Source organism: Pelophylax lessonae, assembly GCF_965119305.1.
Source record: "Pelophylax lessonae genome assembly, chromosome: 7".
Classification (NCBI taxonomy): domain Eukaryota; kingdom Metazoa; phylum Chordata; class Amphibia; order Anura; family Ranidae; genus Pelophylax; species Pelophylax lessonae.
Genome location: NC_138774.1, coordinates 228,206,804 through 228,232,045, shown reverse-complemented (window position 1 = coordinate 228,232,045; position 25,242 = coordinate 228,206,804). Strand labels below are relative to the sequence as shown.

General features: G+C 42.2%; 1 protein-coding gene across 1 annotated transcript in view; it reads left to right on the top strand.

Annotated features, from left to right (window-relative positions):
• ITIH6 (inter-alpha-trypsin inhibitor heavy chain family member 6) overlaps positions 1 to 24,510 on the top strand; it is a 106,698-nt gene extending 82,188 nt beyond the window's left edge. The window contains exons 10-15 of the mRNA XM_082263922.1: positions 10,175 to 10,204; positions 13,828 to 13,884; positions 18,083 to 18,127; positions 18,965 to 19,078; positions 21,425 to 21,805; positions 24,037 to 24,510. Coding sequence (XP_082120048.1) covers positions 10,175 to 10,204; positions 13,828 to 13,884; positions 18,083 to 18,127; positions 18,965 to 19,078; positions 21,425 to 21,805; positions 24,037 to 24,278 — 869 coding nt within the window. The 3' untranslated portion in view covers positions 24,279 to 24,510. The remainder of the gene's footprint in view (positions 1 to 10,174; positions 10,205 to 13,827; positions 13,885 to 18,082; positions 18,128 to 18,964; positions 19,079 to 21,424; positions 21,806 to 24,036) is intronic.
• The last annotated feature ends 732 nt before the right edge of the window (positions 24,511 to 25,242 follow it).

Genomic DNA, 25,242 nt, shown 5'->3' with positions numbered 1-25,242 from the left:
CTGCATTGAAAGGGGTCACGCTGGTCATTCTGCATTGAATGGGGTCACGCTGGTCATTCTGCATTGAATGGGGGCACGCTGGTCTCTCTGCATTGAAAGGGGGCACGCTGGTCACTCTGCATTGAAGGGGGCACACTATACCTTGATTACTGAAGGCCCCTTTCACACTTTTGTGAAAAGTGTGAAAGGGGAAAAGTCATGCAATTTTTTACAGCGTTTTATGCCGCAAAGCAATGCCTATTACATTTTTCTGCTTGCGCCCCCCCCCAAAATTTGGAGCACCACCTGCCACTGGTAGTGTGTTACTAATTGTTTTCTTGGTGACTATGGTCCTAGCTGCCTTGAGGTCATTGAGGTCATGAGGACAAGATTCTCCCGGACAGTTCTGGGCTGATTCCTGAGACCTTGCATGGAGCCCCAGACCGAGGGAGATTGACAGTTATTTTGTGTCTCTTCCATTTGCGAATAATTGCACCGACTGTTATCACCCTCTCACCAAGCTGCCTTGTTTGAGCCTCGTTCATGCTCTGAAATGCGTTGTGTTCCCCTGCTAATTGGTGATGTCACACGCCAGCCGGCGCTGCCTTACACACCGTGGACTGCACAGAGAGTACCCAGAACCATCTCTTCTTCGCTGGACACCACATGCCATATTGCGGCTTCCTATCTCCCTGGTTAGATACATGGATCTCCCTGCTGCCGGAGCATCACCAGAGATGAGTCTTTTCTTGTCATATTTCATGTGAGTTGTATATTGGGTTGCGCACCCTTGTTCAATAAAATATTGCACTTAGAGGGACTCTCCTGTTCCCTTTTCTTTACTCCAGAGTCGACTTCACTCCTGAGGAGAAGCTCAGCCCTAGTGTTTATCTTTTATTGATCACCCACAGTCTACTCACCTTGTTTGATATGGACACCCATATGGACTATATGGACATGCTCAGCTAACATACTCTATAAATTACTTATGCCAGAGCCAGAGCGCCAGCATTTTATGTTAGCTCTTTGGTCTTGGCCATGGTGGAGAGATTGGAATCTGATTGATTGCTTCTGTGGACAGGCGTCTTTTATCCAGGTAACACACTGAGATTAGGAGCACTCCCTTTAAGAGAGTGCTCCTAATCTCATCTCCTTACCAGTATAGAAGACACCTGGGATCCAGAAATCTTGCTGATTAATAGGTGATCAAATATTTTTTTCACTCATTAAAATGCAAATAAGTTTATAACTTTTTTGAAATGTGTTTTTCTGGGTATTTTGTTGTTGTTCTGTCTCTCACTGTTAAAATAAACCTACCATTATAATTATGGACTGATCCTTTCTTTGTCAGTGGGCAAACGTACAAAATCAACAGGGGATCAAATACTTTTTTCCCTCACTGTAGAAGGTGTGTAGGTATCCATAGAAATTCGAAAATTGCCAATCCTAAGGACTTTGGTGGGATAATGGGGTTGATTTACTAAATCAGGAGAGTGACTCTGCGGGCTCCCCTGGTTACCAAGACACGGTTATAAATAGATAAAGTTCCTAGATCCCCCCTTGCTCCTGTTGGCTCTTCACAGAAATAAACAGTCTAGGGGTGTTGGTTTTATGTTGTTTATTTTGTAATTGGGATCGGAGAAGGGAATAGTGGGATACTCCAACGGAACTATTCACATAGATGAGGACTCCTATCTTCAGAACTTCTCCAATGATCAGGACTAGTGATCGACCGATATCGTTTTTTTATTTCCGATATCGATATTTTGGTCATCGCATATCTATATCGGCCGATATTGGCAGATATTTTCGTACATTAAATTTTTTTTTATTTATTTATTATTATTTTTTTTTAACAGGTACTCTTGTGGAGGGATCTGCACAAACCCATTCTCTGCACTTAAAATCATTCAAAACGCCAAGTTTGGCTGTTTTGAATGCTGTAATTTTTTTGAATCTGGCGCCGAGTTCCCGGAAGTGATGTCATGACATCACTTCTGGGTTTTTTCATGGAGACCAGATCAGAGCCGAATGCGGCTTTGATCGGCTCTTCTCTTCGGTGGCCGTGCAGGCTGGTTGCCTGGGTCTCCCGGTGGGACGGGAGAACCGGGCGAGGCGCGGAAGTCGGCGGGAGGAGGGGCGTCCCTTCCTGCTCCTTGTAATGACAGCCGAGCGGCTTCTCAGTCGCATCAGTTGTCATTACAAGACAGCCCACCGTCGGGTGTGGACTCCGGTACCGGGGTGATGCCTCTAGCTGCAGGCATCACTCCAGTACATGCACAATATCAGCAATATTGGTAACCTCAGGGGCCGATTCCGATATATCGGGGAAAGTGCATATCGGCTCCCAATATATCGGCTTTTCCGATAATTGGTCGATCCCTAATCAGGACACTCTCACTAGCATCCCCTCTCAGCTGACACCCGTCCACTGACTATCCTAGGAGTAGGGGTGGTCCCCCTAAGGTCAGGCCCCTTGACATGGGTTTCTGTGCTCATTGTACTGCAGAGACAGATTCTCCAGTGTCTCCCCTTTCAGTCCGCTTCCCTGGACCTCTGGGTTCAGCTCCTCACTGCTATTCTTCTGGCCCGTCAGGACGACTCCCTGAGGCTGCATGACCTCTACAGAGGAGGAGGCAGCCGCCCCCTCCCTCCGGGACTCCGCTCCCCAACGAAAGACCTCGAGCATATATGCTCCCGGCTTTTATACAGTATCCGAACATACACCAAGGCAAATTTCCCTCTACCAATTGTCAGGACTGTATCAAAAGTCCATGCACCCATTCCTCAGGTTTGCTCCCTCTGTCCAACATGCCTCCCTATTGGACCAGTGTGAAACACTCTCTAGACAGAATGAGTTGCACTCTGAGTACAATGAGCAGACCTCACTAACAGATCCTGCTCTCTGGTAGGCAGAGAACAATATAGATTTACCTGCAGCTCTTCTGGTAAGCAGACAGAGCTCAAACTATACGCTCTCACTAGCACCTACCTAGGAGGGTGCTATATATATATATATATATATATATATATATATATATATAGTAAATTCACATAAATCCCTGCCCTCAAGGAGTTTACAATCCAAGATCCCTAACTCACATATTACATACACATACTAGGGCCAATTTACTGTAGACTCTCAGGGAATAGATATATTGTATTTATATTGTACTATGAAGTTGAAGTCTGCCAGGGCTCTGTTACCATTGTTTTGGCAAAAAGCCTATTTCCTTCAAATGAAATATTGGAAAGGACAATATTGGGTTCAAAGGCACATTGCTAGTGAAGATAAAATATTTATGGAAAAGAAAAATAATGCAATTTAGCTTTTAACCACTTTAAGACTGGAGGATTTGGCTGCTCAATGACCAGGCCCTATTTTGCGATTCAGCACTGCGTGAATTTAACGGACAATTGCGCGGTCGTGCGGCGCTGTTCCCAAACGAAATTGACGTCCTTTTTTCCCCACAAATAGAGCTTTCTTTTGGTGGTATTTGATCACCTGTGCAATTTTTATTTTTTTCACATTCTTTTATATGAAATTCTCAAAAAAAATATATTTTTTTAACATTTTAGGCCAATTTGTTTTCTGCTACATATTTTTGATAAAACTTATTGCGTTTACTAACTACTGGAAAGATTTATGTCATTTTTATTTATTTTTTTTTATTTTTTTACTAGCAATGGCGGCGATCTGCCATTTTTTGCGGGACACTTTTGGGGGTACCAGTGACATTACTACAGTAATCAGTGTTAAAAATATGCACTGTTACTGTAAAAATGACACTGGCAGGGAAGGGGTTAACAGTATGGGTGATCAAGGGGTTAAATGTGTCCCTAGGGGGTGAGTCTAACTGTGGGAGGGGGGCATGGCTTGTGAAGTCATCACAGAGACATGTGATCCTACATAGCAGGATCACATGACATCTGTGATCACTTCAGGGAGAAGTACAGAGGGCTGTGTTTGCATCACGTCCTTCTCTGTCAGCTGCGGGAGATTGCGAGTGGCCGGCGGCCATCGGAGCCGCCTGCCACATGCACTAACTTCCCAGCTGACGAGCAGGGGCCAGAGCGCGCCTCCGGCGGCGCACGATCGCCCCCTAGCTCCTCCCAGGTGAGCGCCGTACATCTGCGGGACTTTGCCTGGGAGAGCCAGACTGCCGCCGTACATCTGTGGCGTGCGGTCGGCAAGTGGTTAAATGACTGGATTTTTCTATTGATTACAGGGTCTCTGTAAGAGAATCTTGCTCTCTTGCTAAGATCCTTGTTCAGTGTGGAGGAGGGATAGGGGAGGGCATGTCTTGGGAAGGTAAAAGAAGGCAGTGAAACAGTGATCACAGCCTGAAATACAGTACCACCAGCCAGCACTAGAGGGTGACTTCAGCCAAAATCTAGCTGGCTGAACACACAAAGGCAGAAACAATACTTGCGTACAATATTGTACAGTGCCTTGAAAAAGTATTCACACCCCTTGAATTTTTCCATATTTTGTCATGTTACAACCAAAAACATAAATGTATTTTTGGGGATTTTATGTGATAGACCAACACAAAGTGGCACATAATTGTGAAGTACAAAGGAAATGATAAATGATTTTCAAAATTCTTTACAAATATCTGAAAAGTGTGGCGTGCATTTGTATTCAGCCCCCTTTACTCTGACACCCCTAACTAAAATCTAGTGGAACCAATTGATTTCAGAAGTCACCTAATTAGTAAATAGAGGCCACCTGTGTGTAATTTAGTGTCAGTTCACACTGGTGGGGTGTGGGAACCCTATGAATCCACTGCGGGTTCCTGCATCGCACCCAACTTGCAGGCAGTTCACACTGCCATATGCGAACTGCTGGGAGAGTCACTACAAAGTTAATGACACCCCCAGATCAGTTTGCATATCGCAGTGCGAGCTACCAATTCGGACAAGAATCGGACACACCCATGCGATCTGATTCTGTTGGGGACCAAAAAAGGGTCCTGCACGACTTTGGTCCGAATGCAATGCAAATTTAGCCATACAATCTGTATGGATGAATTCGCATTGCAAAGACATTTGCATAGCAGCGCGGCACGAATCACATGCAATGTCTTCCATTGCACCAGTGTGAACCGGCACTTAATCTCCATATAAATACAGCTGTTCTGTGAAGCCCTCGGTGGTTTGTTAGAGAACCTTTGTGAACAAACAGTATTATGTAGGCCAAGGAGCACACCAGACAGGTCAGGGATAAGTGCCATCTTAAGAGCATTAAGAGCATTAAAGGGCCCCGGGCAATGCAGTGCACTGGGGCCCTGCCTACACAATCACCCATGAGAATAAAAGTACAAATTATCGATAAGGCTGTATTTATTAGTACAGCAGTGCCAGGCTAATGACAGTTTACAAGTTTGGCAGCTGGGTCAGGTGAACACACACACGGACAGGAGTCAGATTCGACTGTCCTGTGTGCCTGTTCCTGTGGAGGCAGACAGGCATTCCTGCAGTTGTGGGCTCCCCCTCCACTGCCCAAGTGGCCTCACAGTAGCACAGGGCCAACAGGTGCTTGCCACCTGCTAAGTTCGGCAGCGCGATGCACATGGAAATCGGGACTAATGCTTGGCTGGGTCACTGGGCAGGTGGGGCCCCCCAGGCAAGTGCCCAGCGTGCCCATTCAGTAAGATTGCCCTGGTTTAAAGCAGGGTTAGGCTATAAAAAAATCCCAAGCTTTAAACATCTCACGGAGCGCTGTTCAATCCATCATCTAAAACGAAAAGAGTATGGCACAACTGCAAACCTACCAAGCCATGGCCGTCCACCTAAACTGACAGGAATGGGCAAGGAGAGCATTAAAGTGGATGTAAACCATCACATCTACCCAGTGAAGTTAGCAGCCTCAGATGATACATAGAGATGACACAAATCTCCCTGCATAAGTTTAAGGCATTATGTACACTGCTGCTGATAAACGGACGTTTAGGAGCAGTTGAGCATTTTTCAGCAACCCCTGAACTCTCCTCTATGTTATCTTATCTGTCCATGTACACTGAGACACGTTTATAATTGTTTAGAGGCAGTTGAGTTTAGTGGCATTTTTTAAAAGCAAAAAAATGTGTTCAGACGTAAGTTTATTGACATTTGAAATGCTTGTAACAGCGTGAAAACACGTCTAAACGCGGTAATTTGTGTTTATAAGTGTTTCCTTTATAGGTGTTTTCAATGGGGATACATTTCTGACCATTTTACAATGTAAAAACCCTTCCAAATGCAAACGCCCATAAACGCGGCATATAAATGCGGCAAAACGGCTAAAGTTTTTAACTGTCGGTTACTAACTGTCAAGTTCCAGCATTCAGGAGAGGTTTTCAAACTTCCCGTGTACATGAAGACTTACATGCATAATCTGCTGTCTTCAGCTTTATATATTCTTTGGAAATTGAAAATCGTGTTAGAGATTTTCTCTTGCTGCTCAGCACTGGGAGTGGATTCTTGGTGAACAGCCAAGACAGCTGATTGGAGGAAAGGCATCCAACCCCACTCCACATAGGCAGAAACTTGCAGAGCTATGCTGTGACAAGACAAGTTCTCTGCTAATCTATTTATAGCAACCTCCCATGACACAAATTTCAACCTGGGTTTTATCTCAGTTGTTGGAGAACTTGTCAGAAGTTATCATGCTGATAACTGAGCAGCAAATAGCAGAAAGACCCGGGACTCAGGACTTTGGAGAGAGATAAGAAAACACTACAGATATATGTGCTTAGGTCAAATTTCATGAATCACGTTTACATCCACTTTAATCAGAAAAGCAGACACACGGCCCATAGTAACTTCACAGAGATCCACCGCTCAGGTGGAAGAATCTGTCCACAGGACAACTATTAGTAGTGCACTCCACAAATCTGCCCTTTATGGAAGAGTAGAGAGAAGAAAGCCAGAAGCCATGTTGGGGGACACAGCGAACATGTGGAAGAAGGTGCTCTGGTCAGATGAGACTAAATTTAACTTTTTGACCTAAAAGCAAAACCCTATGTGTGGCGGAAAACTAACACTGCACATCCCCCTGAACACACCATCCCCACCGTGAAACATGATGGTGGCAGCATCATGTTGTGGGGATGCTTTTCTTCAGCACGGACAGGAAAGCTGGTCAGAGTTAAAGAGATAGATGGAGCAAAATACAGGGCAATAGAAGAAAACCTGTTAGAGTCTGAAAAAGACTTGGGACTAAGGCGTAGGTTCACCTTCTAGCAGGACAATGACCCTAAACATACAGCCAGAGCTACAATGGAATGGTTTAGATCAAAGCATATTCATTTGTTAGAATGGCCCAATCAAAGTCCAGACCTAAATCCAATTGAGAATCTGTGGCAAGACTTGAAAATTGCTGTTCACAGACACTCTCCATCCAATCTGACAGAGCTTGAGATATTTTGCACAGAAGAATGGGCAAAAAGGTAATTCTATAGATGTGCAAAGCTGTTAGAGACATCCCCAAAAAGACTTGCAGCTGTAATTTCAGGGAAAGGTGGTTCTACAAAGTATTGACTCCGGGGGGCTGAATACAAATGCTCCCCACACTTTTCACAGATTTATTTGTAAAAAGTTTTGAAAACCATTCATAATTTTCCTTCTACTTCACAATTATGTGCCACTTTGTGTTGGTCTATCACATAAAATCCCAATAAAATATATTTAAGATTTTGGATTATAACATGACAAAATGTGGAAAATTTCAAGGGGTACTTTTTGAAGGCATTGTATACTCCAAGGGTTGTTTTGCAGCTATGTGATTCACTAAGCATATTTGTAAGATGAAATCCTTGCACATTGTTATCTTTCCTACTGCCTCTACACCAGACACATGGTTAGGGTGGCTTGCCACTACCTGGATTCTGTTAAATGAGTGGTTTGCTAGGCAACCATAGACACATACACACAGATCCATCCCTGACTAATGCAGATACGCTAGCTTCCACACACTGAGACTACTCTGTATGCAATTAGATTGGTTGTCAATCACCCGCTGAAATTAAACAGGGGCACAGCCACACCAAGCAATGTCACATAGATTAGCAGTGAGCTTACAAATGTGCATACAGGCACTAGCAATATAATGCAACAATCTCTCTAGGAGGTATGGATTCTTAGCTTAGAAGGACACTTATTATTATCTTTTTTTTTTACGTTTGATAACCCTAATCAGAAAAAGGGAAAGGACAGAAATAAACTTTAGGGCTCTTTCACACGGAGCGGACCGCAAAGGAGGAAAATCGGATGTCAGCTGACTTCCGCAATGCCATTGACATGCATTATGTCCGTATATCATCCGCAAAAAAATAGGATGATATACGGACATGCGGAACGCCCTTGTGAAAGGGCCCTTACTGATTTGGGCAGTATTTTTTTATCCTTTTGGTAGGAGCACACCGTAAATTCCAAACTCGCTTCGAATGAATTGCAATGTTCATCTTTATGCCATTTATTTTATAGAGGAAACCTGAGGGATAGACCTTTCCCTATTGGCCTTTTTCCCTATTCCTGCCTTATGAAATGGCTATAGGTTATATGGACCAGCCAGTTCTAATGTCTGGGTCAGAGTCAGGAATTATGACACCAGCGCATCATCCCTAATGTTGCAAGTCCAAACACAACATGGCTGCCACAAGCAAGATCTATAAAACCAGTTAGACAGTTCCTAGGGTGTTCCATATGGCCAGGGCACCCCAGTTTGAATCCACGTGCAGCTCATAGTGCGTACTATCATAAAGAATAATTCTTATCTCCTTATGACTAATATTTTGATGCTATAATACTTTAATCATATCCCCCTCAATAAAGGAAAATTAATACAGTATGATGCCTCCAATATGGGAGATCCTCGCTGTGTTCCCCTCCCCACCACTGGTTTTGCAGTTGCTAGGTCTGAAGGATTCTTTGATGGATTGGGAGGTGACAGTTGATAACTTTATACCTCCACAAGTCTATAGGATCTTAATATATATTTGTTAGCAACTAGGTATTAATTCAGGTCTGCAGGCCTATTGAATTGATGTCACATTGTCCATCTCTGGACACTGAATTATGAACACATTGGTGATATTATCATCTCGCTTTTCATATTTAACCACTTTACCACCGGTGGATTTTGCTGTCTTACGTCCAGGCCACTTTTTGCGATTCGGCGCTGTGCGACTTTAACTGACAATTGCGCGGTCGTGCGACGCCGTACCCCAACAAAGTTTACGTCCTTTTTTTCCCACAAACAGAGCTTTTTTTTGGTGGTATTTGATCACCTGTGCGCTTTTTACTTTTTGCGCTATAAACAAAAAAAGAGCGTTTATTTTGAAAAAATAACAATATTTTTAACATTTTTTTATGTGAAATTCCCCCCCAAAAAATTTAAAAATCAAATTTTTTTAAAATTTTTGGCCAATTTGTTTTCTGCTACCTATGTTTGGTAAAAAAAATCACGATAAGCGTATTTTGATTGGTTTGCGCAAACGTTATTGCGTTTACTAACTACGGGAAAGATTTCTGTCATTTTTGTTTTTTTTTTTAACGCGTAATGGCGGCGATCTGCGATTTTTTTTGCGGGACTGCGACATTGCGGCGGACAGATCGGACCCTTGACTGACATTTTTGACACTTTTGGGGGTACCAGTGACATTACTGCAGTAATCAGTGCTATAAATATGCACTGTTACTGTAAAATTGACACTGGCAGGGAAGGGGTTAATTTTATTGGAGAGGGAGGGGTTAATGTATGCCTGGTGCTTACTGAGGTGTGTGGGGGGAGGTGACTATGTGACACAAGGACAGATCGGATGTTCAGCTATGTCACTCCCTGTCACTTAGGAGATCCGCCCGCTCTGTTTACACAGGCGGGCGGATCTTCTCACTCGATTCCCCGACGATCGGGGAAGAGCGGCGGCGATCGCCGCTCCTCCCCTGGCCCGACTCCCGCTGTGACTGAAAACAGCGGGAGCGCGCCTCCGGTGGCGCGCGAGCGCCACTTACAGGGGGAGGAGTCCAGCGACGTAGGTCTACGTCGCTGGACGGGAACGAGCCACATTGCTGCAGTAGCAGCAATGTGACTGGAGGTAAAGTGGTTAATGTCACAATACTAAGTATGCTTTAATTTGGGTATAGGTGACTTGAGCATGCAAAAAAGATTAACGTGCATTTTATAATAAAACATAATTTATTTATTTTTCAGGAGTGAGTAGTAAAACATATTCCACTGAAGGTATGTAAAGTCATTTGTTAAATCCTTTGTAGTATTTATATAGAGGGCTCTTGTAATATGGCTACATTTTAAAGAGTCAGATAATTAGATTGTATGTGCGGCGACATCATTGACATAACAGTGCTCAGTTTAATGATGCCCATTGATCTCAGATGCATGTGAGATATATAAATATTTTCTAACTTTTGGAAAAGGATTGTTTAATAAGATGCAAAGAATAAAGGTGAACTCTCAGGTCACCCAAGCATTTGTTTTTATGCCGGTATATAAAAGAGATAGAATACAGACTGTGCCACTGATGCTCGCTTATCTGCAGAGCAAGAACAGTGTGTAGCATGGCAAACCCTCTTTGTGGCACATGACATAAAATCAAATGTTGCACCTTTAATTTTATGGTAACTCTAGATGTAGGTTCTCTTCCCCACCTATCCATAGCATAAATTTGCATATAGTTACATCAGGTAGGCATTTATCCAAATGCACTTCACACTACCTAGCTTGCCCAGGACCAGGGCACTGTTCTAGATTTAAACCGTGTACGGCCGGCCTAAATTTAAAAGACTTCCTTTGAACTGGGTCACCCTAGAACATTTCAACTTCTCTTAAATTTAAGATTGAACTGTTCAGATTCCTATGGTGTCTCGAATAGACCATTGCTTATCCTGGAAACAGCCATCCTGGATGCATGCATTGGGCTAACAGTCAGCTATTAATTAATAGTCAGCTATTATGGTATATGATCAGAACTGGTACAATTGCTAGATTTTAATACACCAGATGATGGGAGCAAAGGAAAGATTTGCTGCTCCTAGGCAAGCCAGGCAGTGTAAAAGCCAGGTGCACTGTCCAGCTTGACTCCTAAGCCCATCCCAATTGAATGAAGAACAAATAGGCATTCAGCCTGCCCATTAACTGGCGATTCAGCATTCCGATTTTAACAGTTTATGACCGGCCTTAATTTAAAAGCCTTCCTTTGAACTGGGTCACCCTAGAACATTTCAACTTCTATTAAATTGAAGATTGCACTGTTCAGATTCCTATGGTGTTTCAAATAGACCATTGCTTATCCTGGAAACAGCCATCCTGGATGCATGCATTGGGTTAACAGAATAGGCAGCTATTCTTGTATATGATCAGCACTGGTACAATTGCTAGATTTAATGGACCAGGTGATGGGAGCAGAGGAAAGATTTGCTGCTCCCATGCAAGCCAGGCAGTGTAAAATGCCAGTTTGTAAACATCTAAAATAGGGCCACAATAGGGCAGGGGCTGGACATCTGCTCCCGGGACCAGTTCCTGTACAACAGTGGTCTCCAAAATGTGGCTCGCGGGCCAGATGCAAGGCTTTGTAGGTCATTATCTTGCCATTGGGGCACTATTGCTTCCAATGATATGGGGCACTGTTCCTCCCACTGACACCAACCAGGGAGCACTTTCCTAACCACTGATACGAACAATGGGGCAGTACAGATATCAATTTGTTTTATTCCCACTGACCACATGCCTGAGGCGTTGTTTACTTCAACTGATGCTGGGACATTTTCTACTCCCACTAGCCAAAATTGGACTCCTCTAAATTCTACAGTAAACTGACCCTTTATTTTAAAGGTTTGGAAACCACTGCTCTACAATATACTGGCTAATAAAGGAAATCAACCAATGTACTGGGCTTGCAAACTTTTCCCAGCTTATTGATATACAAAAGCAAATAAGGAGGAGGGAGGGGAGGGGGCAGACTGGTCCACAATAATAGGATTGTCTGCCCCCTGGGCTAATGTCTTTACAATGTTCTGGGCCAGCTGGTGGCTACAGTGTTTTGAGATGCTCTCCAATACCCCTTTTCAGTCCCGAGGCAGAGCAGCAACCCTAAGGCCCCTTTCACACATACGGACCGTTCATTTCATCGGTTCAGTCACGTTTTTTTGTCATTAGTTTTTTTCAGTCAACATCATTTTTTCATCCTTTGTCATCAGTTTTTTAACCATTTTCATCCTTTGTCATCAGTTTTTCATCTGTTTTTCATCCTTTGTCGTCAGTTTTTCATCCGTTGTCATCCATTTTTCATCCTTTGTCATCAATTTTTCAACAGTTTTTCATCCTTTGTCATCAGTTTTTCATCCGTTGTGATCCGTTTTTCATCTGTTGTGATCCATTTGCATCCGTTTTTCATCCGATCCATTTTTTTAACTGATAAAAAATAGGGCTTACATTCGTTCAAAAAACGGATGTTGACAAAAGCAGATGAAAACGAAAGTAAATGAATGATCATTCATTTACATCTGTTTTTCCATAGGAATGCACTGATGTTTGTTTTTCATCCATCAATGGAAAGATGAAAAAAGGACAAATGGACAGCATGTGTGAAAGGGGCCTTAGTAAGAACACTGCGAAAAGTATGTGTTGGATATTCATGCTGTGGAGAAGGAAATCTGTTTTACGTTATGGAATTTCATTTTGGGATTTCATTATTTTGAATTATTGTTTCAGTGTAATGGCTTGAAACAAGACTCTAAAGCAAGCCATACACGGAGTAAATTTCTTTGAATCAAGAAATTTGCTTGATTCCCCCATCAACACTGCCCGGCCATTGTCTTTTCCTGGCGGGGGGAGCCATCCCTGCAGGGAAAAGACAGCGATTATTGCTATATTGCAATAGCAGCCGCTAGCGATAATCACAAGAGAATATGGCAGACTGGTTGTATCCAAATAATTCGGTAAATAGGCATTCAGCCTGTTCATTAACCGGTGATTCAGCATTCAGATTTTTAACCGTGTATGGCCGGCCTAAATTTGAAAGCCTTCCTTTGAACTGGGTCACCCTAGAACATTTCAACTTCTCTTAAATTGAAGATTGCACTGTTCAGATTCCTTATGATGATAATGAGCATTTAATTACTTGTTCTTTATTCAATTGGAATAGGCTTAGGATCAAGCTGGACAGTGCACCTGTCTATATGCAGGTTGGTTTGAAGAGGGTGTGGATTTTCCTGGTGGATGTGTCAGGTAGCGACCCTTGTGCACAGCTGCTCAGATGGCAGCTGACAAGGGGTAGAATCAGAGTATAGTAAAAAGTCAAAGGGCAGTTTGAAAAAGGGGACAGGCCAAAAGTTGGGGGCAGCAAATAAGCATTGTCAAAATACAAGCCAAAATCTGTAATCAGAGAAACAGGAATGCAAGATTACAGGAACTAACACCAACAAGAGTCTTTGGGTAGAAAATTAACCTACTTTTTAGGCAATGTCTGTTGGCCTGAGCACAGCTGAATAGTAGGGTTAATTGAAAGACTGGGTGGGTACTGGCTTTGTAGCTGCTGTACAAATTAGCAGGAGGAATCCGGCAATGCCTATACCTCCCAGTCCTGTGCAGCACCAAGGTGGGAGAGACCATATGGTGCTAGAACCACAAGTCGCAACCAGCTTTGCTGCTGATCTGTGACTTTGTTATACCATTCCACCAGCACTTGAAGGACACTTGTGCAATGCCATCAACATATAGTACATCTCCCCAATGTATGCTAATCTACATATTCTGCATGTTTCCCCCAACATCCTCCCTTTATAAACCTATGTGACCATATTATGAATTTAAAAAAAAATAAATATTTTTTTATCCTGGTTTTGCAGATTCTGATTATGAAATGATAGTAGACCCATTCATGGAGCCAGAAATTGACTATGATGGTAAGAAACTATAACTATTAAAAGGGGGTTTTTGATCTCAGTGGAGCCCTTTAGTTGTTTTTTGCCACCGTCCCGTAGTCTAGTATTTAAGGTTTTGGGTGCCTCATACCCGGTGGTAGGGACTTTATGGGCAAGAGTGAGTCAAAGATTATAATAAAATAAAAAGAATTTATTGACTAATAACAATAATACAAAGTCTTAAATGGGTAAAAACAAAGATTTTTGTGAATGGGTAAAGGCCCATTGTGTGAGAGGTGAAAAAGTATAGAGGATTTTGTGACAAGTGAGAATTAGGTGACCTGAGCGGACATTTAACTCTGTTTTTCCATGTGTGTTTGGAACTGGGTCCAGAGGAAAAGAGTCCTAGAAGTAGTCCTATGCGTTTCGGTCATATGGGGCCTTTTTCAAGGATTTGTCACCAATTCTAGGGATAACAATAATATACATAAGAATTCTTGCATAAGCTCAAAAAAGAAAATATGCAAAAAGGTTCCATATAAAATGTATAACATACATATTTTTTGGCCCGATCCATGCATGTATATGCGCCTTCCTCAAGTTTCAAAGCTGCAACGGGAACAAAAAAGCTGCTTCACAGGTAATATTTAACCATCCTGAATTGGGAGGAAAAAATATGTTTAGCCATCAATCATGTATGTCAAGCCATATTGGTGCAGAGGAAATCTGTGATAAACAAGAAAGTATATTTACTTCAGGTTGAACAGGGATGTTTAACCTTAGTTGTGGGATCCAGGTGGGTTCCCTCACGGTTTTACCTCTGTAGGCTGGGTGTCTGCCAAAATGCAGTTTTGTGTTTTGTTGATTCTATCTGGTGGCTTTAAAGTACAAATTGCAGATAATGAGGAAATCTGTTATCATTCCAAATTATTCTGTTCAGTAAGTATACTATTTCATGTGGACTTAGAAGTTTCTTTAAACACTTACTTGGAAGCAGGTATTCAACACGGGGAAGTTTGATGGTAAGAGTTGCGGCAGCATAGGTCTCCAGGTCCGTCCTCTCCCTCTTGCGGGGACGGACTGAAAACCTGTGAGTGTTCCCCGGCCTTTTATGTGGGTCGCGCATGCGCATAACGGCGCTGCGCGGCACCACGTGACGTGATCCTGACATAACCGTCCAAGTGGTGCGCACGCGCAGAGGCTCTGGCGCATCCCGGCGGCTGTCCGGTGTAACGTTAGAATTCCATACCTCGTTAGAATTCCATACCCTCGTCACTTCCTGTCTGAAACAGCTGAGCAGCGCAGCAGTGCGCATGCTCAGAGCCCAGGAGACGTAATTGAACAGCAAAGAAATTCACAAGTGCGCATGCTCGTAGGGTATGATATTATCACGGCAGTGTGTGTAATGTTATACTTGCGGCGGTAACATTAAAACAGTTCGGCTGCAACATCAATCATCTCCTCTCCTATCCCTGTGACTTCCCTAATCTCCCCTAATAAATATAAAAGCGGCGGCGGGTTTATGTAATGTAAATGACGCCGATCTCGGCTCCGTGATCCGCTTTTATATTTATTACCTGAGAGCAGGGAAGTGAGAGGGGAAGGAGCGGAGATGATTCATGGTGCAGAGGAGCTGTTTTAATGTAACGGCGGCAAGTGTAACTACCGTGAGAAATCCATACCCTCCGTAGGTGCACCGGAAGTGACGAGGGTATGGTTTTCTCACGGGTATGGTTTTTTCACGGAACACCGGTCGTGTCACGTAGGCCGCCGGCACGACTGAACTTAGTCCTGAGTATCCCTAGGTGGGCGGGGATTGCGGAGGTGCGATCACCATCCTAGGGCTCCGATTTCCCGATCATTGGCAGGCCGTGCCAGGTTCAGTAGAAGCTGGAGATTGGGCATTGCATGTTGGGCTGAACATTTTTAAATAGGCATTGTATTTATGTATATTCAATCTTCAGAGAGAAATAGGTAAATAAATAAATACATAAACAGTATACAAGCATGTCATACATGCACATTTATAAGTATAAACAGCAGTTTGTCAAGTCTGGGGTAGGAAGGTGTACCTTAAGGTGCCTGGGTAGATCTGGATTGACGACCAGTGTGGTAACCCAAAGATGAAGTGGGCATGTATATCCAGAGACAGGTAAGTTTGGAAAAAACAACAGTGATTTGCAGAAAAATAACAAAAAGAAGGCTGTTTATTGTTTGTGCGTTTTGTATTTTTGCAGGTTTATTTGGGGAGGTATGGAGCAGCAGGGAAGAGTAAGATAGATTATACTCTTCTTCGCCCTCCTTAGTAAGTATATGAAGGAATGAATTTGGTAGAGCAAAACTGGGACCAGAAAAATGTATCTTATTTAATTGGATGAGGGTTTATCTGACTGGATGAGGGGAAGCAGCTTTTTTGTTCCCGTTGCAACTTTGAAACTTGAGGAAGGCGCATATACATGCATGGATCGGGCCAAAAAATATGTATGTTATACATTTTATATGGAACCTTTTTTCATATTTTCTTTTTTGAGCTTATGCAAGAATTCTTATGTATATTATTGTTATCCCTAGAATTGGTGACAAATCCTTGAAAAAGGCCCCATATGGCCGAAACGCATAGGACTACCTCTAGTACTCTTTTCCTCTGGACCCAGTTCCAAACACACATGGAAAAACAGAGTTAAATGTCCGCTCAGGTCACCTAATTCTCACTTGTCACAAAATCCTCTATACTTTTTCACCTCTCACACAATGGGCCTTTACCCATTCACAAAAATCTTTGTTTAAAGGGTTTTACCCATTTAAGGCTTTGTATTATTGTTATAAGTCAATAAATTATTTTTATTTTATTGTACTCTTTGACTCACTCTTGCCCATAAAGAAACTATAACTATGCTGTAACTGGTTTATGTGGTTTGTTTACATATCTGTGGAGCCATCATTACACACATAAAGTCCACAAGAGTTTGTTTTCAATAAGATAATTAAAACTTTATTGACCTTTCAGTGCACTGAAAGGTAGCACTGATAGGTGACACTGATAATGAGGCACTAATGGGCACTGATTGGTAGCACTGGTGGGCACTGATAGGTGGCACTGGTGGGCATTTATCGGCAGCACTGGTGGGCATTGATAGGTGGTGGTGGTGGGCACTGATAGGTGGCACTAGTTGGCACTGATTAGCAGCACTGGCGGGCACATATCGAGACCGATGTCACTGTAACAAAAGCCGGTTACCTGCTTTCTTCTATTCTCCTCAGGCTGATCGTGAGGGGAAAAAATGTTTAATTCCGTGATAAGCTGTCATTGGCTGACAGCTGATTACGCGATAAAGGGCCACTGTGCAATCACAGGGATAAGTCTATTGACGCCCTCCTGGCATTGGAATCCCACACTGTAGCCTTCTATCGGCTAAAGCATGGGCAGAAAGTGGTTAATAGAGAAAGAAAAGAATAGTGTCTAAAAATCCTATCTCACTCAGAATGTGAAGCTATCTCTCTGATGGCCTATCAAGACCTATCTCTCTCAGATATGTAATGCGGGTACGTTCATCCATGTGGACGCAAAAACACCACTAATGGACAAGCCACATATTCAACATGTCCATCTCTAGTAGAAAAACAATGTCTTGGCAGGCGTTTTTTTGTATTTCACCCCAGCAAAAAAGGAAAAAAGATTGAGAGAGATAGGTCTTGATAGGCCACCAGAGAGATAGCTTATAGATTCTCAGTGAGATAGAATTTTTAGACACTATTCTTTTCTTTAATAATGTACATTTCATGGTGGGACTGGTGAACACCATCCACATTGGCTATCTGCATCCTCTAAGACCATACTGGTAAGTATGCGCAGGTATATATCTTACAACTGTTTTGGGTAATTATGTGATAGTACCATATGGGACTTCACTTAATAGAGTCATGTTACTTGGAGGTACTATATAATATTTCTTATTTTTACCTCACCGTATAGAAATTTACATTTATGGTCATGAAACATACTTTCAAAATCCTGAAATAAAGGTTACATTTTTATCTCGGTGGTCTTAAGAGCATTGGGATGCGCACCCTCATCCAGTTGAGTCCCTTGTTGGCATTTTCAGGCCACCAATGACCACAATAATTATGTTCCTTTGTTCTCAGATGACAGCAACTGTACAGTAACTAGCCAACAGTATACATAAAGGAAATGCTGTAAAACTATATATTGACTATACATTCTATTTCCCTTTCTTGAAAGGAGTACCTGCTGGTGCACCTCTGCTTCAGACTTTTATGTCTTCTGGTGAGTAAATTCTACAGATCAGATTCTGTTGGTACCTTCTAGGCCAGTGTTCCTCAATATTTTGTCTCCTCTTTACCAGTTAACCCTTCCCTTGTAATCTTTAATGCATTTCATATATATATAAAAAATATATATACACATGCACAGGCATATGTGTTTGAGCTTTAAGGTGCACAGCCTAATGCAGTAGGCTGTGCACACCTATGCATTTATCCAGGTCATGGTTTGGTCACATTCAACTGGACTTGTTCTGTAATGTTGAAGACATTCTGTAGCTTTCCAAGCCCCTTCTATAGTTCCAATGTGTGTCCAAAGGATACCACTTCAAAAAGTACAACACCAGTAAACACATGAATAGAATAGATCAGCCTCTCTAGAATAGATCAGCCTTTCTCAACTTTTCAGAGGAACACTCTCAGAATATTTTCCAGGTCTCAGGGAACCCATGCAAAAAAAAAAACCCAAAACAGTTTATTGGGGGTCAGTAGGCTCTCCTTATGTTGTAGTCAAAATGGCACCCTTACAGATAGCTGAATAGATCGATTCTGTCATGCCTCTGACATTACCAAGTGGTGTTGGCCCTGGAACGATATGGGCACAATCAACTGGGAGATCAACAAGCCACAGCTCAATGAGCCCATAGAAACCTCTGAAGGAGCTCTGGTTAACAATGACTGCTCCAGATTCTTGCTGCTGTGGATTGCAAAGACATACATTTACCTAGATTACATTTATGTGTTTCTTGGATAGATTAGTACCTCACTGATTATGTTTACTTGTTCCCTGTATTGTCTCTGAATGAAATAGCTGAAGTTATTTTTCCCTTCACCCTACCAGTTGATGGAGATCCACATTTCGTGGTGAATTTACCTCAGATCCAGGAGAAGTTGTGCTTTACTCTAGATGGACGACCAGGCGATGTTTTAAAACTCCTCAATGACCCAGTTACAGGTATACATGACATTTTATATTGCCTAAACGTTTATACAAGCTTTCATTTTTGAATGTCTTATATATGGGATAATTTACTTAGCTACTGTTAAGTTGGCCATAGATGGTTAGAGGTGGATGGAGGAATCCCTCCCCAGATTTACGAAAACTGGAGAGTGCAAAATCTGGTGCAGCTCTGCATAAAAACCAATCAGCTTCCAGGTTTTTTGTCAAAGCTTAACTGAACAAGCTGAAGTTAGGAGCTGATTGGCTACCATGCACAGCTGCCCCAGATTCTGAGTGCATTTGTTTAAGTAAATCTCCCCAAAAGCATATTTCCACCATTGCATTAAAATTTAGGAACTCATCCTTAGTATATGTTTATGTGTTCCCATTTGCACAGCTTACTTTAAAAATATTGTAAAAAATACTTATTCCCTTTCGGGCCAGTTCACACCATAGAAACGCAGGCCGGATGCATTCCAGATGCTTTTTTGCATGCTAGTTTTTGGTGCGTTTTTGATGCAGTCCAGTGCATTTTTTCCCTGCTCTTTTTCCTAACTTTAAATAAGGATGTGTGTTCCAGTGCATTTTTTGGTGCATTTAGGTGCGTTCCAGTACATTCCAGAATGTTTTTGATGCTTTTTACAGCGTTCCAGTACAGTCCAAAGCAGGAAATATGCAGCATGTATTACTTTTTTTCTGGAACTGGAATGCACTGGAACTGCAAACACTGGTGTGGACCATTGGAAAACATATAACCTACTTTCCATGCGTTTTTGGATACAGAAAAAAAAAAAACGCACTGGACTGCATGTAGTGTGAACTGGCCCTTCAAGTTTTTCTTTGGAGCAGGATTCTACATAGGACTGTATATTGTTCAGAATAACCTTAGTAGATATTTAAATGCCCCCTCTATGCAGCTGAGCTGAGATGTAGGTGGGGCTTTGTGTGGGTGTGACTTTAGTGTGGCCAGGGACACAGGGGGCCCCATGATCTCCTATTGCCTGGGGGCCCCATGAGTTGTCAGTCCGCCCCTGTACACAGGGTCAAAGAATATGGCCAACCTCTAGACATACTGTAAATGCCACATAATCATTAATACCTGTATAAATATGCCCAGGTTGTAGGCAAGTGCATTCTGTATTCCCCAATGTAGGTGGCGCTAAGCTAAGTCGCCAATACAGAAGGGGAAGGAAGTCATGGGGAACTTAGTTCATCTATGATTTCCTATGGTCACCTGGGAGCAGCTGTCTGATTGGACGCTGGGCCCCTCATGAACTCCGTGGCCATCTTGGGTGAGGGCAGAACTTATTAATGCCCCTGACCCCCGGATTTGGCGCACATTGTGTGAATGTAGGGAAAGATTCCCCATCTGTCAGGGACAGCACTTAGAGGCAGGAAAAGGTTACAGAAGAGTAGGCAAAGCGCAAGGACTATGCTATCTCTACTTTGGAAACCTCTCAGGTGGATTGGACCAGACTCTTTACGGAAGCTGTCAGAATCTCTCCAAGCTACAGAATTGATGCTTTGTATCCTGTAAATGGCTCTGGAAGGCTGTGCGCAACCACTGGGCCTGGTTGTACCTTGTTGCACTGTTATAATATGCAGTTTATATTACTGGGCCTCTGTGTGTTCTGCACCCTGCTCACACTGTTTGTGATAATATTCCATCACTGATGGTAATTTATACATAAGACTAAAAAGTGGAATGATCAGTTTGATGGAGGTGTTCTTTCACTGTATACAATCTACTTATTTAATGTGCTGCCTATGAAAATTATTCTATGCAGGATATATAGGTGGACTTTGGTGTGGACACCCTTTTTTTGGAATATGGACTTGAGACATTGGTTCTGGATATACAGTTTCTATAGATGATACATTTTATCTGTAGTGATCACCATAGAGCCAACTTTTGTTTTAAGTTTGTTTTCTTTTGACATTAGTCTCACGTGTGGCTTGGATATCCTTTTTTGAATGTTTTTATGTTTGTGAGTCTACAGAGAGAATTATATAATATATTACATTTTGCTTTTTGATATATATTGAATAACAATATAAATGTTTGCATTTTTTCTATAAATTGTGAATATATTGGCTATAAATTGATTACAGGTCATTGTGTATGATTACAAATCTTTTTACCTATGGTAACCCATTCAAATAAAAATAAAAAGTAAGCAGCATTTTAAAAAAAAAAAATTTAAGAAATGCTTTGTGAATGGGAACATATAACAAACATTAGGTAAGTGTTATCCCAATTTGGCTATGAAGTTGGAAATACATTTTAAAGCCAGAATAAGTCAAATAAAAATGAATGTGTCTTTTGTCAATAGAATTTTGATCTATTGCTGCCCTAAACAGGTATCACCGTGAGTGGTCATTTGATAAAGGCCCCACCACGAGTTGGCCATGAAGACCGGCTAAGAACCTACCTCAATATTGTAACCATCACCATCAACCAGCCACGCTCCAACTATATCATCAACATAACTTTGGACAGCTTGACACTCAAAGGGGAGAAGGAACTTACTCTCCCAGTTAATCGACCAGCTTTCATACGAAAACCCAGACTGGCTTTAAGAATATCCCCTTCCACCAACATCACCATATGGATTGGGCGCAATGTGGAGTTGCTGGTCATGTTTCATCACTACCAGCATCCAACGTACCTGCAGCTGAATCACCTGGGTTTCTACATAGGTAGAGGAAATGGCTTGTCTTCCAGCTGTAAAGGATTGTTAGGTGAGGCACTGTAACATGTACATAGTTTCACATGTAGACAATATACACTGTGGATGTAGCAATAGTATTCAATCTTATCACAAACACAATTATAGTTATTGGTACACAGCCAAGTTAAGAATAATAAAGCTACATGATACTACTAAAAGGCTTAAGAATAAAAAGGTTGCTTGCACTCTTAAACCCCACTTCTTGAAGCCTCCTCAATAGTATTCAATTCCATCACAAACACAATCACTGTTATTTTGTACACAGCCAAGTAAAGATTATTAAAATTACACAATACCACTATGAGGCTTAAGAATAAAAAGGTTCCTTGCATTCTTAAACCCCCTTTCTTGAAGCCTCCTCAGTTGAGAGGATCGAGCAACAGAGCTTTTTTTTCAGCGGGAACGCGGGGGAACGCAGTTCAGGCACCTCCAGTCTGAATGTATGCAATGGCAAAGGGGTGCTGGGGTCAGTGGGGTGAGCTGAAGGGCCTATTGATGCTGGATGCTGGGGGATCTATTGTTGCTGGGTGAATCTATTGTTGCTGGAGGGCATTTTGTTGTGAGTGGGGCTATTGTTGCAGTGGAGGATTTATTGTTGCTTGGGGGAACTATTGTTGCTGGGGGGCTATTGTTGTTGGGGAGGGTCTATAGTTGCAGGGGAGGATTTATTGGGGGGGGGGATTGTTGCAGGGGAAGATTTATGGTTGCTGAGGGGGATCTATTGTTGGGGGGTTCTATTGTTGCTGATTCCAGGGGATCTATTTTACTGCTTTTCTAGTTATCATTAACAAATTCCATACAAATTACCTAGAACCACAACATGATACTTGGTTCTGTATTCTCTAAAAGGGGGGGGGGGTGCTGGTGGGGATGTAGAGGGTGGAACCAAAGGACAGCGCTCGCAGGTGGGTAGGTGGGTGGAGACAAGGGGTGACTTAGAAGAGGGGAGTACCTGCACCTATTCTCTGAGAAAAACAGCCCTGTCGAGCAATATGTATACAGATGTTAGCAGGGCCCCGATTCGTTGCCAATAATGTCCATGTTGGCCAAGGGTCCCACCCACTGCCTTCTGCACAGGGTACACACACCTGTAACATGGAGGAACTCCGACATCTTTGGTCACTTACATTTCCCAGCCCAAGGCCCACCGCCAGAAATAAGAAATGTCCACACTTTAAGCCTTGGTAATGTTTTTACTGTAGCAAAAACATAATGTACAGCTCTTGGTCAAAACACCCTTCATCTCCACTTCTTTAGTCCTGACATCAGTAACTCTGCACTGTTCAAGTTCAACCTTAACCTAGGATTGCTGACCAACCCTTCCAGTGTAGTAGTTGTGAGGGAACAGGATCCAGGGAACAGGTGGTTAGATGGGCATCTGAGAATTTTTTTTTAACCTCTTCAGTAGTAGCCAGTTCCAAGGAGGAGAGTGTTGACTGTGCAGTTAGGCAAGGTATGTTGAGTGTTGAAGATGTGTGTACAGTGGAGGTGTCTTCTTCACGTATTGCATCAACCATGTCTTTGAAGTGATTGGCAATCTCTTGGGCAGTGAGTGAATTGGTGTGTGGAGGGGGACAAAGTAGAGAGTTAAAAGTTGAGAAGAGCCAGCGGGGACTGGATGATAGGGTAGTAATAATAGGAGAGACAAAGTAGGCTTGTTTGGCAGCATGGAGGCAGCATACATTGTATGTTTGGAGGGAAGATTTATATAGGATGAAGTCCTGCGGGCATTTGGTTCTACGCCACCGGTCAAGAGCATTGCAATGTCTCTTGAGATTTCTACTGTTGTCAGTTTGCCAGGGTTGCAATGGTCGGAGCCTGATTCTGCGTGTAGTTAGAGGAGCAAGTGCATCAAGTGATGATGAGAGTGAACTGTTATAAACAGAGGTGGCCAGGTCAGGACAGGACAGGGGAGAGATTATGTTATGTAGGTGGTCAGTAGCAGAATAGAGGAGAGAAGGTTCCTGCAAGTAATTGTTTGCTGCTTGGAGGGATGGGTGATTTGAGGCAAGGATACAGTAAAACTGATGAGGTTGTGATCAGAGAGAGGAAAGGGGGTGTTGGTGAGGTTGCCAGCAGAGCAGAGATGCGAGAATATAAGGTCGAGGGTATTACCAAAAGATATAAAAATGTTAACAAATAATAAAAAAATAAGATAAATAAAAACTGTATTTCTCTGTTCTAATATATTTTCTACTCAACAATTTTATGTGTAAAAATGAATCCTGTTTATTTCTTTAGGTCAGTTCCAAAACAGCCACATAGAAGTCACCGAGCAGAAGCAGAGCAATGACTTGACCTTCTCAGCCGTCTTAAAGAGAAATAACCAAACAGCTCCTGCCGCTCTTGTTATAAAATCCCTGAAGGACTCCACAGCACAAGCACACATGTCCAAATGTTGGCTGGTCAAACACACAGATATTGAGCAATTTCTAGATGGACCCTATATGTCATATGTGGTATCTGACCTCCAGGAGATGTAAAGGCACCAGTAGGACATATGGACCTTATTTTGTAACAAATGTCATATATGGAGGTGTGTACGAGACTGCAGTCTGAAAGGTGATGAGACACAATGAAAATACCATTGGCCAAGCAATCATTTGGACAGTAGAGAGAGGTTATCCAATTTCTTTTGGTGATCATAAGATCAGAAATTACCTTGTATTAAAGCATATCTAAACTCAAAAACATTTATTAATTGGCTGCTTAACAGTTCTTCCCCTTTATATTCACCTTGTGATCCTGCCAGTAAGTCTGTTACTTTTCAACTTTCTTTAACAGACATAGCTGTCCAGTGGCAATTAGAAAATTGAGACAAATCATTTACCACTGACAAGGGTGCTTAAAATATGTTTATTCATTTATGTAAAACCTTTATCCCTGAATGGAAAAAAAATATATATATATAAATGCCTAAAAAAAATGTTAGCATGAGTTTGCCTAAAATTTGTTAATTAAGTCTATCTAAATCTTCTAGTATATCTAATAACCCCCTCCTACAGGTTGCAATGCTGCTGTCCAAGAATGGCTCCATTGGTCTCTATAGGGTGGAGACAACCTAACAGGAGGTGTGTTAGTGGTTGAATCACCAGGTGAAAATAACAAAGAAATGTATAAAAAGGAAACAAATTCAGCCAACACATTTTAGAATTGGTAAACTGTAATATATTACATTTTTCTTTTTGGGTTTAGATATGCCATGTCGTCATCAGGTTATATATAGCCAGTAGTATGTGAAAGGCCATGTTTGTACATATAAAATGCTGTCATGTATAAGGGAAATTGAGGGCTCATGTGCACAGATATTATGCATATACTGTACTACTCTGCTCAAAAAAATTAAAGGAACCCTTTTAAATTAGAGTATAGAATCAAGTCAAATAATCTCCTGGGATATTGATATGATCTGTTAAGTAGCAGAGGGGGTTGTTAATCAGTTTAAGC